This window comes from Somniosus microcephalus, chromosome 21, assembly GCF_052327205.1.
Source record: "Somniosus microcephalus isolate GS21.2 chromosome 21, FLI_Smic_1.0, whole genome shotgun sequence".
In the NCBI taxonomy this organism is placed as follows: domain Eukaryota; kingdom Metazoa; phylum Chordata; class Chondrichthyes; order Squaliformes; family Somniosidae; genus Somniosus; species Somniosus microcephalus.
Genome location: NC_141007.1, coordinates 46,486,009 through 46,504,135, shown reverse-complemented (window position 1 = coordinate 46,504,135; position 18,127 = coordinate 46,486,009). Strand labels below are relative to the sequence as shown.

The 18,127-nt window shown below is 43.1% G+C and overlaps 1 protein-coding gene across 1 annotated transcript in view; it reads right to left on the bottom strand.

Annotated features, from left to right (window-relative positions):
- mgat5b (alpha-1,6-mannosylglycoprotein 6-beta-N-acetylglucosaminyltransferase B) overlaps positions 1-18,127 on the bottom strand; it is a 1,090,939-nt gene that overhangs the window by 449,830 nt on the left and 622,982 nt on the right. The window contains exon 5 of the mRNA XM_085963547.1: positions 16,506-16,579. Within this exon, the coding sequence (XP_085819673.1) occupies positions 16,506-16,579 (74 nt within the window). The remainder of the gene's footprint in view (positions 1-16,505; positions 16,580-18,127) is intronic.

Below are 18,127 nucleotides of genomic sequence, written 5' to 3'. Positions count from 1 at the left end.
GGGGGTTATACTTGAACTGTATAAAACACTAGTTAGGCCACAGCTAGAGTGCTGCATGCAGTTCTGATCACCACATTACAGAAAGATATGATTGCACTAGAGAGGGTACAGAGGAGATTTACCAGGATGTTGCCTGGACTGGAGAATTTTAGCTATCATTGGATAGGCTGGGTTTGTTTTCTTTGGAACAGAGGAGGCTGAGGGGAGACCTTATTGAGGTGTATAAAATTATGAGGGGCCTAGATAGAGTGGATAGGAAGGACCTATTTCCCTTAGCAGAGGGGTCAACAACCAGGGGGCATGCATTTAAAGTAATTTGTAGGAAGTTTAGAGGGGATTTGAGGGGAAATTTCTTTACCCAGAGGATGGTGGAGGTCTGGAACTCACTGCCTGAAAGGGTGGTAGAGGCAGAAACCTTCACCACATTTAAAAAGTGCTTGGCTGTGCACTGGAAGTGTCATAACCTACAGGGCTACGGACCAAGAGCTGGAAGGTGGGATTAGGGTGGATAGCTCTTTGTCAGCCGGCGCGGACACAATGGGCTGAAATGGCCTCCTTCTGTGCTGGAAATTTTTATGATTCTCTGATACATTATTGGCTCATTGAAGTGGGTGCATACTGCAACAATAGAAGGGTTCATTGTTTACCCTGATGCAACATTATCCTAGGTAGCTTGCAAATAAGTCAAGTTTCAGTTCACTAGGAAGCCGAGGATTGCCTATGGAAGCTAGGTTTTGTGGTGATCCTGATTAAAATGATTGAGTAGTAGCCTGAATTGTAATAGCAAGTACCTTGTTACAATAAACATTGGCCAGATTGAAGTGGGAGAGAGGTTAGCAATGCAAATGAAAATTCAAACCTCCCCACTAAACAAAAATCTGTACTCGGCCAAGAACCAATATGAAATTATGTAAAAATACATGGAAATTACACAAAGCATCAGGCCGTTCAGCCCAACCACTCTCTGTTGGTGTTTATCCTCCACACAAGCCGTAGTTCTAAACGCACATGCCCAGTTTGTTTGCATGTCCCTTTATCCTCCTATCCTTCAGCCACCTATCTGGCCTATTTGTAAATGTTGACGTGTTTTCTTGAACAAAAGCACTGAGGCAAATAAAGAAATGCCAGTTAGGAAGAAGCTTCCCACCAAATACACAGACAAATTCTTCCTCATGCATGAAATTTATTACACAAAATAAATATAGAAATCTCCCTATTGGTTAAAAGGGGCCCTATTAAAATAGATCTATTGGTCCCATAATTTCATTTGACCTCTTCTTGTGGGGAAGTGCCTGGCTTCCACTTACCAACCACGGTATGATTGAAATCAGGACTTCACTGTGTAGGGAATCACAAACACTTCTCATGCCTCATCACCCAGAAGTGCAGCATATTGGAATATTCATGAACGTTGCCATCAAACAAGACTCTGTTGTGGATTGTGTGTGCTTGACAAAAGGAGAGAAGGGAATAATTGTTCTCTTGGGGCAACAGAACTGGGCTTTATTTCCATCACTGGTGCATCGTGACATTGTTGTGCACAAGTGCCACAATGATATTGGGAATGTGAATTATATATCCATGTTACCTAAGGGTACATTGTGGATTTGTTAAAATAGCTGTAAATACACCCCACAGGGGTTTTACAAAGGTGACACTGCTGTTTAAACTTTCATGCACTGACTTTGGATTTATTATGAAATAATTATCTTTTGGTTCAAAGTTTACAGGCTACATAGTAAAAAAATATTAAAATTCAATCAATTGGGAAGCAGTGGCTTCATCGGAGCCCTGCATGGGTAGAATAACAAAGCAGGATAATTAATGTATTACTTATTAAGACTATTTGTTTCTGAAATATTTATGAATCAATCTATATAGTTTTAATAGATAGTTATAAAGAACATATTTAAAAATAACTATTGAACAATCGTAATTCAACACTTAAATCGGGGTCCTGAAAAATGAAATCCTAATTAGGTATAATTTTCTTGAGTTTATGGGATTACACAGCAAGGATTTGCATGGTTACTTTGACAGCCAAGCTCAATTGTCCTTAAGTATTACAGAATTTTGGTGCAAAATATAAAATAATATTTACAGTTTTATTCTGAGAAATAGTCAGAACATATATTTTTTATTCTTTATTAAACTACAGTTCAAATGGATTTTATTTTTACTTCAGTCTCAATGGATACAAAAGTGACTACCGAACAGTTATGACCTAATTTGAAGCTGTGGTTATTAAAATGAATCACTATTCATTAGGAGAAGGAAAACACCCACAAATAATCCAATCTTTTGGCATTTGCGACTCTATATCAAGCTATCAAACACTTTTTTTTCACATTATGCTTAATCTTTGTGAGCTTTTTTTGTTCATTAAAATAGAGATGAGAAATCTTCTGTTTTTTTTAATACTGTGTCATCCTCAGACACTCCCAGATCTTGAATTTCATGCACAGATGCAGAGGAAGCCTTTTCTGCGCTCTGCCCTCTCAATTTTAATGGTCTGGAATTTGCGGTCAGCGGTTAACCAAAGGTGGTCACCGCTGGCCCCCGTAGAAAGCTGCCCACAGAGACCTCGCGATCGCTGTGGCGAGATGTTTGCCTTTTTCAACGCTCAAGTGATTTCAGCGCTGTGTAATGGGAATCCCTAGTGCGATGCTGCTGTGACATCAACAAACTTTTTAAGCAACCAATCACATTGTAGAATTCTCACAGACAGGAAACCAGGAAATGAGAAGCTGTTTTTATCTGCACTTTTTAAAAATGTCAAGCAGTGTGAAACAAAGATTGGGACTGTCAGATGGGGATAAGGTAGAGCCTGAAATATCATGAACAAACCTTTTAAAAAATTAGTTTTCAGGGCCAAAACGGTTGTTTAGCAGTCAATACATTGTTAAATCCCCAATTACACCTATTCCAACAAGGCTTAACATTTGATGGGATATTTAACAGCGATATTACCGCAAAAAGGCCCAAGTTTTCATCAGTTTCACTGATTTCACTGATTACATTGATTGTTGGCTATGGTGGGGGGGGGGGGCGGGGGAGGGGGGTGGTGTTCCACAGCGCAGCCTGTGTCGGTGCAGTTGTGATCAGTTTCACAAGGGTAATAGTGTCGAACACTGTATCAGCCACCTTTGAGCCATATTTGATTTACGGTGTATTTACATTACAAATTTGGCATCAGTGCAAAGTGGCTTTTGCTATGCATTAGCACTAAACTGGTGCAGCGTAAATGAAGAATTAAAGTCCAACCTGACTCTGGAATGAAGCAAAGCAGTTTTGCACTGATGCTATACTTGTAGTGAAAATGTACCTTAAGATTGTCAAATTTGTTCTAAATTATGGGCACCTTAGGGCTATGAACTCATAATGCTCTAGATATTGGGTTAAGACTAGACAAACTTATTCTATATTGGACCACTAACCTGAGAGAAAGGGGAGACTTTGTCACTCAATCTGGGTTAGGTTCGAACTCGGTTCCGAGACCAGAAATGACAGTATGCAAGACTACGGTGCATCAACTCTGAAATGTTAAATGCTACATCTAAATAAGTTTGCTACTGAAATGTTCTTTGAAAGAAAATCATAGGCCTAGAAATTGGGAAATGCTGGAAACCTGTCGCTAACATTGGCGGTGAATGATAACGGCAACCGGCAGCGAGAGCGCAGGCAGTACCGGCATTTTGGTACTGCCTGCTCATTAACATCAGCGTGGCGGTGATTTTCTAGTGTAACGCGCTCTTTGCCGCGCTAATCTCAGAAGGAGGCCAAAGGTCATCTCTGTCTCCCACTCGCAGTGTAGGGGAACAGGGAAGAAAGGAGCAACCCGAATAGTTGCCGTATGTGCTCCAAAAATATTAGCTGGCACCCGATGTTTGTCGATTTTTAAAAATTTGTTTATGATATAAATGCAAATAAAAGAGATCGTTCACAGATCATCTTCAATTGTTGCAATGGAGTTCATCCATTGATTGATTGGTAAAAACATATAGTCGATTCGCATTGCATAATTCATGAAGGCTCAATAATTACATGAAATTATTCTTAGATAATACATATCCTGGAACATATAATGCTGGCTCATTACATATATTTCTCCATATAATAAACAAGTAACTGAAATGTCTCTAGTCCCTGCTGTGTTGCAAAGACTGAGAGGTGCATGACTGCAAATGTAGTTCTCAACAGTGAATCCTGTGGTGTCCACTCATTTATTAAAGGGTTTATGAAAAATATGTGTATAAGTATCTGGGAACAGGTCCGGTAGAGCCTCATCATTAGGTTTAGTTATTCTTCTGTGCCTAATGGAGACCATTGATTATCTGGCCCTATCCATCTGAAATCCAACTGTGAGTCTTGTCATAGTCTGAATCCAGCACCACAGGTTGCGATCATGTTTGGTTTTCAGTTTAGGCAGATGCAATTATACTATTGACCTGTATCAATAAATGGAATAACATTTAATTACCAAGAGCTGCATCAACGGAAGTGGATGTGAATTTCATTGCGAGTGTTATGTTTATTTTGGACGTTGAACAACTACTACTGTTTAGGTTCAGTTGTTGAGTCGACTATTGATAGGAAATGGGTGTGATTTTTTTGAGGGGTGAAATTATTTACTGACCCACAAACACTGTAGGCCTCCCGGAAAGCTGCCAGAAAATGCACCCGCACCCCCCCCAACCCCCGCCACTGACGGGCAAAAAATTAAAGCTTAAAAGAAGAACCTTGGCAAATGAGGCGTTTGAAGTTCCAGCATCCATCTGAGGAGTTTTCCACTTGTCAGCGTCCAACCTCGTAAGTCCTGCCAGACTCCTCATGGCCGTTAACGCTGCTGAAAGACCTCTTAGCGGCAGCGCACACTGGCGTGATTTAGCGCGGACGGCAATGTGAGCGGACAACACCAAAACGGATGAGCTGATGTCAACTCAGCGTTGCACGCCGATTGACGTCACACTCCAAATCATTAAGATACTCTCACCGGTGGCAGGCAACAGCAGCGCTGCTGATCTGCCGAAAATAGCGTCTGCCGCAAGACCCGCCACCAGCTGCGGAAGAGCGCTGGCTGCCGTTTTTTCGCCATTTCATGGCGGTAACGGGTGGCACAAACCACCCGAATTTCTACACCTCAGTTTCTTAGGAAGGGAATTAAACCAAACCTTTCAGTGACAGTTTTCATAATTATCATTGTGTACTAATAGTGATAGCACTTAAATATTACAGTCACAGGGTGTTGTCCACAAAGAAATGTCAGAGCTGCATCAACATCATAATTTAACTATTTCCACCAATGCTACTTAGCAGTATACAATGACTGTCAGTCACCATCCATATTGCTGTTACTATTTGGGTTGAACAAATCTCTATCAAATTATATTTTTGCTGATGCAAAACTAGTAATAACCCTACAGTGTTACTTTAGAGGCACTGCTTGAGCAATACTAATTTAGTATACTTCCACTCATTCCTGTTACTGTTTTACATAAGAACATAAGACGTAGGAGCAGGAGTAGGACATCTGGCCCCTCGAGCCTGCTCCGCCATTCAATAAGATCATGGCTGATCTGATCTTGGCCTCAACTCCACTTCCCTGCCCGCTCCCCATAACCCTTGATTCCCTTATCATTCAAAAATCTGTCTATCTCCACCTTAAATATATTCAATGACTCCGCCTCCACAGCTCTCTGGGGAAGAGAATTTCAAAGATTCACGACCCTCTGAGAGAAGAAATTCCTCCTCATTTCCAATTTAAATGGGTGTCCCCTTATTCTGAAATTATGCCCCATAGTTCTAGATTCCCCCACGAGGGGAAACGTCCTCTCTGCATCTACCCTGTCAAGCCCCTTCAGAATCTTATATGTTTCAATAAGATCCCCTCTCATTCTTCTAAACCCCAATGAGTATAAGCCCAACCTGCTCAACCTTTCTTCATAAGACAACCCCTTCATCTCCGGAATCAACCTCGTGAACCTTCTCTGAACTGCCTCCAATGCAAGTATATCCTTCCTTAAATAAGGAGACCAAAAATGTATGCAGTTTTGATAGCCACAGTGACACTCATAAAATGGCCTGGTATTGTGGTGGTATTACATTAATTTGTTGTATAGCAAAAACAACATGCATTTAAATATCACCTTCACTGTAAAGAAAATCCCAATGCACTTGACAGAGACATCAATAGCCAAGAAATAACACTGACCCAAAAGAAGTAGTGGGATGGGGATCAAAAGCTTGGTCAACAAGTATGTGTTGAGGAGGATTTTAAAGAAGGGGAGGGAGATGGAGAGGTGGAGGAGTTTAGAAAGGGGATTCCAGTCCACGGCGCCTCGATGGCGGAAGGCACAGTCGCCATTGGTAGGGTGAAGAGATTTTGGGATGCACAGGAGGCCAGGGCTAGAGGAAAGCAGAGTTCTCTGAGGGTTGTAGGGATTTGAACACTAGGATGAGAGTTAAAATTGAAGGCATTGGGGGACCGTGAACCAATGGTCAACAAGGTCAGATGTGATGGGTGAGCGAGGCTTGGTACTTCCAGGAAAAGTCGCAACTCTTTTTGCTATATACAATCTATTCATCTTTCAAAACCACTTCCTTTATTGTCCTGAAGAGATGTTTGATAGACTGACTGCATCTGTTTGTAGTAAACATAGGAGTGCTTAAGACTCTAGAACCAAAAGCTTCAATAACAGGTTTCAGAATAACATCCAAGGTAAAATGATTATTGGTAAGGCTAAATTGAGTAGCAACAGTGAAAATAAATCATCTCAGAAACCTTTGGAAATCACTGAGTGAGAACACTGATTTAATGCACTCTTCAAAGTACTCTGTTCAATAACAAATAGAGGTGTTGAGTTGATTTTGTTTCTAATATGAATCTAAGTTGGCTGCCATTACATTGTCATTTATGGTTCAATGTACAGCTGGTTTCTGCTATGCATCAAAGCAAAATGGCAACATGACTGCAGAATCAGGTCCTCATTTGATTGGACAATGTTCTAAAGCCTGGAGGAGAAGACCATTTCACACCACTCACACTCAACAGTATGACTTTCCTGTGGATGAAGCTGGGCTTAAAAGGTGCTCAGGGGGTCTATTTTCTCAGCTGCCGAGGAAGTAGAGCTCTGTGCATGCGTATAGAGGTACGCAGAGAACCATTTACATTAAATGACAGTCACAAAATAATTCAAGTGTTGACAACAGCTAACAGTGTCAGGCTGATAGTGAAATTTAGCTGCAGCCTATGTTAGACATGTTTAGTCTCAGTGCATCAATCCTCTTCCACAACCATGGTGTACTGAAAGGGACGCTTTCTATTACTCAGGTGAGGTCAATAACCAGTGCTTTGGAATGGAAGCATAGTACATGAGTACTTGGGAACTACTGAACAACTGACTTTGCTGCATGTGCACAGTGGTATCCCAGAGGCATTAAGTGTTGAGTTCTTTCAGCTGAATTCAATATGAATGTTGTAATAATCAAATGGCAGACAGCTAGAGAATCGAGTTAAATTTGACCCAATTATTTTGTGTTTTTCCTACCTACAAGGGTTCTGACCTTCACACGATTTGGCAAGACAGGTGACTGAAATGTGTATTTATATGGCTAGTAATTTCTGGAGAGATACTCCTGAGACAGTCTTCATGGTATTATGTTGCATATTATTTACAGCACAGAAACAGGCCATTCGGCCCAATAAGTCTATGCTAGAAGAATGGTACTCCCACGCAGTTTTCAATCATCATAATTCAAGGTTTCTGTGATATTTAGAAACTGGAACCTTAGTGGCAATTCTCAGACACATTTTCAATGCTCCTAATTATTCACTATGAAACTTGACTTCTGGCTCTGTTCTGAAAGTATGTACATTTCAAAGAAGAATATAAAATATCAAGATTACAGAAGTTACTGAAGCTGAAGAAAATTATTTTCAAAAGACAAAAAGAGAATAAACCCACAAAGTCAAAACTGAATCACAAAATTAAAAAGAGTGAACAGCCAATTAGGGAAGAAATCATAGAATTGAGCCCTGTGTTTTTTCCATCAAAAAATATAATTTTAAAATTCTGCCGAGTAGCAGCAGAGGAAGAAGGTAAAAGCTTTTAATGTGAAAATCATCCTGAACTTGCAGCTAGAAATGTTAACAAGTCTCCTGTTAAGTTTAATATTATTATGCAAAGTTTTACTCTCATTAAAAACTTTTTTCAAAGACCCATTCCTTTCAATTAGAAAGCTTTGCTCAAGTGAAAACAAATCAATGCTTGGTCATAGAAACATAGAAGATAGGAGCAGGAGTAGGCCATTCGGCCCCTTGAGCCTGTTCCGCCATTTAATGAGATCATGGCTGATCATCCAAATTCAGTACCCTGTCCCTGCTTTCTCCCCATATCCCTTGATCCCTTTAGCCTTAAGAAATACATCTAACTCCTTCTTGAATATATTTAATGAATTGGCCTCAACTGCCTTCTGTGGAAGAGAATTCCACAGGTTCACCACTCGCTGGGTGAAGAAATTCCTCCTCATCTCAGTCCTAAATGGCTTACCCTTTATCCTTAGACTGTGACCCTTGGTTCTGGACTCCCCCGCCATCGGAAACATCCTTCCTGCATCTAATCTGTCTAGTCCTGATAGAATTTTATAAGTTTCAATGAGATCCCCTCTCATTCTTCTAAACTCTAGCAAATACAAGCCCAATCGACCCTGTAGCGTATGTACTTTGAAGAAGGAACTATATTCTGCAGCCCCTGTATACTGCAGTACCAGTAGTGACCACCCCGGTATATAAGCCTGTGTAGTAACTTTGTATAGTAGTTCCAGTTTTGTCTCCATTCAGTGAACACCTGTTATAACCAACTCCTGCAGTCCGTGTCTCAATTACACACGGACGTTACACTGGCGACGAACAGATCCGAACTTACCTACAGTTCTGCACCACCTCACGGGGATCCATCCCTGAAGCGAAGTTGTTAGAGGTCGAGGCCAGAAGGAAGAAATCCAAAAAGAAAAGAAAAACAAACAGAAAAAACGGGCGTCGACCGTGGGCAACCGCCCTCTGATTCATCGAATTCGAAGATTTGCAGGAGAGGCTGTCGAGAGCTGGGCTTGGTTATCCAGTCTATGGTGTTCCAGCTAATCGGGCTGGTGGCAGGTAGTACACTGATCCTTCCTGGGCTGCGGCGGGCTAGAGCTTGATCGGGTGGCTTTTCAACGGAGCCGAGCAGCGTTGTCGGGAAGAGGAGAGAGAGAGAGAGGGTGGAGCACACAGGGCGCGGCCGATGCTACGAAGCCGGGCAGCGTACAGACCCGAGAAGAGGGAGGAAAGTGTCCCATAGGGTCTGCTCTGACGACGGGAACAGTAATTAAAATAAAAGAAATTAGAAGCGCAGAAAGCTGCGAGGAGCTGCAGTTTGCCACGGGGACCGCGGAGAGCGGCGTTGGCAGCAGCGCGGGGGGGAAGTGCGCGAAGACCATAGGGCGTCACCATCAAGGCATAAAAACGCCAGCAACAGCGCTAGCAGCAGCGGAAAAGACAGAAAGCGCGGGAGGAGCCATCTTAATCCAGCGGGGAAGAAGGCAAAGCGCGGGAGGCGCCATTTTGTTCAATCGGGGAAGAAGGCAAAGCGCGGGAGGCTCCATCTTAGATCTCCAAGATGCCGAAGACGGGCAATATCACTGCCTTCGATAATGCAATAGAAGACTGGACCACGTATGTGGAAAGAGTCGAAGTATATTGCAAGGCAAATGAAGTAGCCGATGAGAAAAAGGCATCGGTACTACTAAACTTAATGGGCGCAAGAACGTACGGCCTATTGCGGAACCTGATCACTCCAGTCAAACCAATGGCGAAGAGTTTTAACGAAATTGTTGATATCCTACAGGAACACCTAAATCCTACACTGCTGCTGATAGCAGAAAGATTTAAATTCCACAAGAGAAATCAGCATAAAGATGAGAGCAATGCTGATTACCTTACGGAACTACGCAAGCTATCAAAGCACTGCCAGTTCGGAGCAGGACTGGCAGATACCCTACGGGACAAATTTGTCTGTGGACTCCTGAGTGAAGGAACCCAGAAGAGGTTACTCTCAGAGAAAGAGCTGACGCTAGATAAGGCTTTCAGCGTGGCAGTATCGTACGAAGCAGCAGCAAGGGGAGCTGCGGAAATACAGCAAAAGCCACAGGAATACGGCACCCATGAAATGACACGGGGATTTGAAAAATGTTATCGCTGCAGCAGAACAACCCATGACCAGAAGGACTACTGGTCCAAGGACAAAACATGCAGGCAATGCGGAAAGATGGGACACATTGCACAAGTTTGCAGGTCCAGGAAGAAGACTAATGACAACAAAAAGACTACTAAGGAAAAGTACAGGAAAGTACAAAAGATGACGGACAGTAGTTCCGAAGACCAGAAGAGCGATAGTGAATCCGGGAACAAGAGACTAAGCTGTCTCAAACTATACAACGTAATCACAAAAGAGGATCACCGAACCATTTGGGTCACCCTCACGATAACAGGGTCCCAAGTCAAAGTGGAATTGGATACAGGATCAGCCCTGACCGTCATGAATCGACGAGACTACGAGCGGCTATTCTCACACATACCCTTGAAAGACAAATCCATTGTCTTGAGGACATATACGGGGCAGAAAGTATACCCCAGAGGGAAAATAAGGGTGCCTGTCGAATACAACGGCAAGGAAATACAGAAATTGTATCTGTACATACTGCAAGATGGTGGACCACCGTTATTGGGACGTGAATGGATCAGAAAGATAAGTTTAGACTGGCACTCCATTCAGGCACTGACGGTAGCTGGTAAAAAGGATGACGACATCACACCTGGACGATTGTCAAAAATCTTGGCTAACGCTAAAGAGGTATTTCAGCAAGAACTGGAAACTCTTAAAGGCGTAACCGCCTTGATAAAAATAGAAGAGAATGCAATTCCCAAGTTTTTCAAAGCAAGACCGGTACCGTATGCAATTCGCCCAGCCGCCGAGGCAGAGCTGGAGAATCTGGAGAATGCAGGCGTGCTAACTAAGGTAGACTGGAGCGAGTGGGCGACACCCATCGTTCCTGTCATGAAGAAAACGTTAAACAATAAGTCTGAGGAGCCAAGGAAGGTTCGCATCTGTGGGGACTTCAAGGTGACTGTGAACCCAGTCCTTCACACAGTACAGTATCCTCTTCTGAGGATAGAAGATATTTTCGCCTCACTATCTGGAGGGAAACGTTTTACAAAAATTGACCTAGCGCAAGCATATTTGCAGATGGAGGTTGAAGAATCCTCTAGGAAATATCTCACGATAAACACTCACAAAGGTCTTTACCAGTATAATCGACTGGTATTCGGAGTTGCATCAGCTCCGGCTATATGGCAAAGAGCGATGGAACAAGTCCTGCAAGGGATTCCGGGGACTCAGTGTTACTTGGACGACATCCTAGTGACAGGTGAAAATGACAGTGAACACCTTGCCAACCTAGAGTAGGTGCTCACTAGACTAAGAGAACATGGGCTACGAGCCAATCGCCCCAAGTGTGAGTTTTTTAAGAAACAAATATCGTATTGTGGCCACGTGATTGATGAAGAGGGGTTACATAATTCCCCTGACAAAATTGAAGCGGTAGTTAAGGCTCCAGCGCCTGAAAATGTGTCGCAACTGAGGTCATTCCTCGGATTGGTGAATTACTACCATAAGTTTTTGCCGAATTTGTCCACAATTCTGCACCCACTGAACGCCCTGCTACAAACTGGAGTAGCATGGAAATGGAGCGATGAATGTAAGCGGGCCTTTCAGAAGTGTAAAGGCCTGATCACTTCAAGAGAAGTATTGGCTCACTACAACCCATCACTACCGATAAGACTGGCGTGTGATGCGTCTCCCTACGGCGTTGGAGCGGTACTGTCACATAAATCCCTTGATGGTTCAGAGAGGCCGATAGCTTTTGTGTCATGCTCGTTAACTGCAGCCGAGCGTAACTACGCCTAGATTGACAGAGAGGCCCTCAGCCTGGTGTGGGGGGTGAAGAAGTTCAATCACTACCTGCACGGACAGAAATTTACTCTCCTCACTGATCATCAACCTCTTGTCTCCATTTTCAACCCTAAGAGGGGCGTCCCGATAATGACAGCACAACGGCTACAGAGGTGGTCCCTTTTCCTAGGGGCACACCAATATGACATCGAGTACAAAGGAACTAAACAGCATGGAAATGCTGATGGATTGTTGCGCCTACCGTTGCCGACGGTGGAAGAAGCACCTGCAGTGGATCCTGTGGAGATATTCCACTCGACCATAGTCGAATGTCTACCTGTGACGAATGCAACCATAGAACAGGAAACACGAAATGACCCGACACTCTCCAGGGTCTATGATTTAACGGTGAAGGGATGGCCAGCACACGGCGAACCACTGTTGCCAGCATTCTCGCCGAGAAGAGAACAGCTGTCAGTGTGCCGAGGAACCTTGATGTGTGGATCCAGAGTAGTAATTCCACCCAAATTGAAGGATAGAGTGCTCAATGAGCTTCATGAGGGTCATCTGGGAGGGGTAAAAATGAAAAACTTAGCCAGAGCGTTTGTGTGGTGGCCGGGAATCGATAGAGAAATCGAAGAGATGACCAAGAGCTGTACAAGATGCCAGAAGGTCCAAAACGCCCCACCACAAGCCCCTATACATCCATGGGAGTGGCCCTCATCTCCATGGCAAAGGGTACACATTGATTTTGCTGGTCCATTTATGGACTTGATGTTTTTAATTGCGGTGGATGCACATTCAAAGTGGCCAGAGGTAATAAAAATGTCCTCAACCACCACAGAAAAAACCATCACAGTCTTACGAACCATATTCGCCAAAAATGGGCTGCCTGAACAGATTTGCTCCGACAATGGACCACAGTTTGTGTCTGAAGAGTTCCGGAGGTTCTTAAAGAACAATGGTGTTAAGCATTACACATCCGCCCCATATCATCCAGCCACCAATGGATTGGCTGAGAGGTTCGTTCAAACATTCAAGAAGGCTATCAAGGCAATGTGTAAGGAAGACATACCCCTACAACACAAGGTGGATAACTTCTTGTTTGCCTACCGGAATGCGACACATGCGGTTACCAGCCAAACTCCAGCCACGATGTTCTTCAATCGAAGACTAAGATGCCGCTTGGATTTGGTTAAGCCAAACATCAGAAGAGATGTGGAGAACAGGCAGTTTCAGAATATGAATGAAAGGCCAACCAGGAGTTTTAAGATAGGTCAACCAGTTTTGGCCCGGGACTACCGCACAGAGAAATGGCAGCCAGGAACGATCTGCACACGGCAAGGACCTCTAATGTATACCGTGGACGTTGGAGAGAGCATTGTAAGACGCCATGCTGACCAGATTCTAGAGTCACTGGAAAACACCAAATCCACACCACGATCCGATACACCTGGTGATGAAACCGAAGTACCAATTGCATCTACCTCAGAATCGGTGCTATTGGAAGCAGACGAACCAAACAACGACGTTGATCCCGAATCAACTTTGCCAGAAGAACCTGATACCCCAAAGAGGCGTTATCCGGACAGAATCAGGAAGCCTCCTCAAAGACTGAATTTATAATTGCTTAACTTCATAGTATATAGCAACTGTAATTGTAAATATGTTATTTAATTATTAATCGAATGTTATGTACTGTTTAGCTAAAAGGGGAGGAATTGTAGTGTATGTACTTTGAAGAAGGAACTATATTCTGCAGCCCCTGTATACTGCAGTACCAGTGGTGACCACCCCGGTATATAAGCCTGTGTAGTAACCTTGCATAGTAGTTCCAGTTTTGTCTCCATTCAGTAAACACCTGTTATAACCAACTCCTGCAGTCCGTGTCTCAATTACACACGGACGTTACAGACCCAATCTTTCTTCATATGTCATTTCTGCCATCCCAGGTATCAGTCTGGTGAATCTTCGCTGCACTTCCTCCATGGCAAGAACATCCTTCCTCAGATAAGGCGACCCAAACTGCACACAATACTCAAGGTGTGGTCTCACCAAGGCCCTGTACAACTGCAGCAAGACATCCTTGCTCCTGTACTCGAATCCTCTCGCTATGAAGGCCAACTTGCCATTTGCCTTCTTAACCGCCTGCTGCACCTGCATGCTTACCTTCAGCGACTGGCGCACAAGGACACCCAGGTCTCATTGCACTTCCCCTTTTCCCAATCTATTGCTGTTCAGAAAATAATCTGCCTTCCAGTTTTTGCCACCAAAGTGGATAACCTCGCATTTATCCACATTATACTGCATCTGCCATGCATCTGCCCAATCACCCAACCTGTCCAAATCATACTGGAGTTTCTCTGCATCCTCCTCACAGCAAGAAACTGGAAAGTACTGAAGTACAAAGGGATCTGGGGGTCCTGGTGCACGAAACTCAAAAGGTTAGTATGCAGGTGCAGCAAGTGATTAAGAAGGCCAATGGAATGTTGGCTTTCATTGCTAGGGGGATAGAATATAAAAATAGGGAGGTATTGCTTCAGTTGTACAAGGTATTGGTGAGACCGCACCTGGAATACTGCGTACAGTTTTGGTGTCCATACTTAAGAAAGGACATACTTGCTCTCGAGTCAGTACAAAGAAGGTTCACTCGGTTAATCCCGGGGATGAGGGGATGGACATATGAGGAGAGGTTGAGTAGATTGGGACTCTACTCATTGGAGTTCAGAAGAATGAGAGGCGATCTTATTGAAACATATAAGATTGTGAAGGGGTTGGATCGGGTGGATGCGGGGAGGATGTTCCCGATGATGGGTGAAACTAGAACTAGGGGGCATAGTCTTAGAATAAGGGGCTGCTCTTTCAAAACTGAGATGAGGAGGAACTACTTCATTCAGAGGGTGGTAGGTCCATGGAATATGCTGCCCCAAAAAGCTGTAGAAGCTACATCATTACATAAATTTAAAACAGAAATAGACAGTTTCCTAGAAGTAAAGGGAATTAAGGGTTCCGGGGAGCGGGCAGGAATTTGGACATGAGTCTAGGTTCGGATCGGTCATGGCCCTGTGGGTAGCGGAGCGGGCCCAGGGGCCGTGTAGCCTGATCCTGCTCCTATTTCGTGTGTCTAATTCTGTTAGATTCAGGAGATGGTTCTGTGATAGTGGATTGGCAGTTAGGATCAGATCAGCCATGATCTTATTGAATGGCGGAGCAGGCTCAAGGGGCCGATTGGCCTACTCCTGCTCCTATTTCTTATGTTCTTATGTTCACACACGCCCACCCAGCTTTGTGTCATCTGCAAACTTGGAGATATTACATCTAGTTCCCTCGTCTAGATCATTAAGATATATTGTGAATATCTGGAGTCCTAGCACCGATCCCTGCGGTACCCCACTAGTCACTGCCTGCCACTCGGAAAAAGACCCATTTATTCCAACTCTTTGCTTCCTGTCTGCCAACCAGTTCTCTATCCAAGTCAGTACCTTACACCCAATCCCATGTGCTTTAACTTTGCACACTAATCTCTTATGCGGGACCTTATCGAATGCCTTCTGAAAGTCCAAATACACCATATCCACTGGTTCTCCCTTATCTATTCTACCAGTTACATCCTCAAAAAATTCCAGTAGATGTATATACAGTACATGCACCAGGAGCCTTCAAGCCACCTTACTTTCAAATCACTCTGTGTGATATTTTTTCCAGTTAATGACAAACAAGATCAAGTTGTCTCTAATTTTAAAATAAAAGTTGCTTAAATACACCGCCACCACCAAGCTGATAATAGATATTGGCCCGGAATTTGCGGTAAGAATAACGGTGAGGCTCTCAGCGGTCACCGTTATTAAGGAGCAAATCGGACAGCAACTTCCGGTGCCCACACATGTGCAGTTAAGCACAGAAGTCGGTAAGTTGCAGTCCGATTTGACCTGATCCGCCACAAGCTTCGCTACATCAGTATCTCAAACACATGGAAGGGCATGAAGTTGCGTTACTTACCCATTGATACCCACTAAACATGCCAGAAAAAGTTAGGGCTTGTCTATTTAAGTGTAAGTGAATTCTTAGCACCATGATAAATCTTAATTACTACGAAACAACCACTCTAGCACTGAAAATTTACTTTTAAACGTGTGGAGTCTCATTCCTTCAGATTTTAATGTTGTTGGAGATTTTAAAAAAATTAAAAATTAGAATAATTTTTTCTTTTTCTTTCTGTCTCTTTTATCTCTCTGTCTCTTAATCCCTTCTTTCTTTCCCTCTTTATTTTTCTTTCTGTACATGATTTTGCACAACTAATTCTGGCCCTGCCAGTTCTTGCTCTGATTCTGGATGTGTACAGTGATAAAAGCAAACTAGTAGGATGTGGCATTATCTATTGTGGGTCATATTTTGATTGCTCACTGCAACTTTACCAATGAAATTTAGATCCTTGGGAATTTCACATTGATTATATAGCCGCCCTTCGTCAGCAACATTTAGCAATATTTTGAAGAGAACAGAGCATTGATTACTTACCTCAATCTTTCCAAGGCAGTCAGGGAAATTCGGATCTTTGGGAACCTCACATTGGCTTCTGTCTTTCCCCTTTTCTGTTTGACGTCAACATTTTAAAGAAAATATATGAAAGCAGATTAGAATTTTCAGATTGTATACAGTTCAGTTTGCAGAATATAATTGTTAATTCCAGTTTTTAGGTTGCAGTTGGAAATTACTGACCATTAAGTATATTTGTTTTTATATTTCCCTCCATATTTAAAAGATTTTTGCCTTTCCTCGCCTGCCTCCCTTTTAGGTCCTCCCATGCCTTTACTTCACTATGCTCACTAGACTTATCCCACTGTCTCTCACTGTAACCTTATCCTTTCCCATTACCTCAAAGCTGTGGAAATCCTTAATTGGACTCTTCCCTTTATCCAACAATCTGTGGACTTTTATAGCCAGGCTTGGTATTATCTAATTATTACTTCCTTTTCTTTTACTCTTTTCAACCTTGGTGATGCCCTGTATTATGAGCTTTCACCTAGATTGCTCAATTAAAAAATAATCTATTCACATCCTCTGCCAATGTTAACCAGCCACCAGGAAATGCCCAAGAATGGTTTGAGCAGGTGAGCTTTCCAGTGATGATGCTACTAACTCCTATTAAATATGTTCTCCTCAATCCCTGTTATGGTCCCAGATCTTCTGTGTACATCGACCTGCTCTGCAACTAAGTAATTTACTCGAGGGATTTACCAGAATTATTGCACGTTCAAGATTAGTTCTATAACCCAAAAGGCAATAATTTACCTTATAGCCTGAAAAATGTAATTAGTATTTGGGTTGATAAATTGCAAAAATAGAAAGCATTTCCTCAAATTGGACATAGGCTGTAGACTGTACCAATGGAGGTCAATGACCAATAGAGTTTGCTCTAAAGTGTGCTGACAGGACACACAATGTCAATTAGGCAAGCAGTAGGGGAAAACACTCACACATGTGATGGCTCTTAGCCAATGGTATTTAAGGTTTCAGCTACAGGTTCTACTAATGGCCAAGAGGCAAATCAAATTTGGGCAATAGTTCTTCCAGTTCTGATGAAGGGTCATCGGCCTGAAACGTTAACTCTGTTTCTCTCTCCACAGATACTGTCTGACTCGCTGAGTATTTTCCAGCAATTTTTATTTTTATTTCATATTTTCCACATCCGCAGTGTTTTGGTTTTGTTTGAGCAATAGATTGTTCATTTTAAATTTAATGATCATCCCATTAATGAACTTTTTTTTTTAAATCATGTTTTGCAGGTATTGGGCCATTAAAGAAAGAACATGGGGCAGATTTTCCGCTTTGGGCGCAATCGGCAATTTCGGCACAAATTGCGCCGAAAATTACACCCGTTGCAAAAAGCGTTCCCCCACCCCCCGTCCCCGAGTGACCGCTCAAACTCATTTGCATATCGCCAAACGCGAAATCTGCCATGAACTAGAGCAATCGGGCAGCGTTTTTGCCCCGAAAAAGTTAGCACTCCCCCTCCCTCTTGGGATGCTCCCATTGAATAATGCGGCGCTACTTGCAGCAGCGCAACGCACATCAGCACATCACACCAGGGCCCTGCTGGACCACCGGGGAGCAGGGTGCCAGCAAAAGAGCCCAGCACT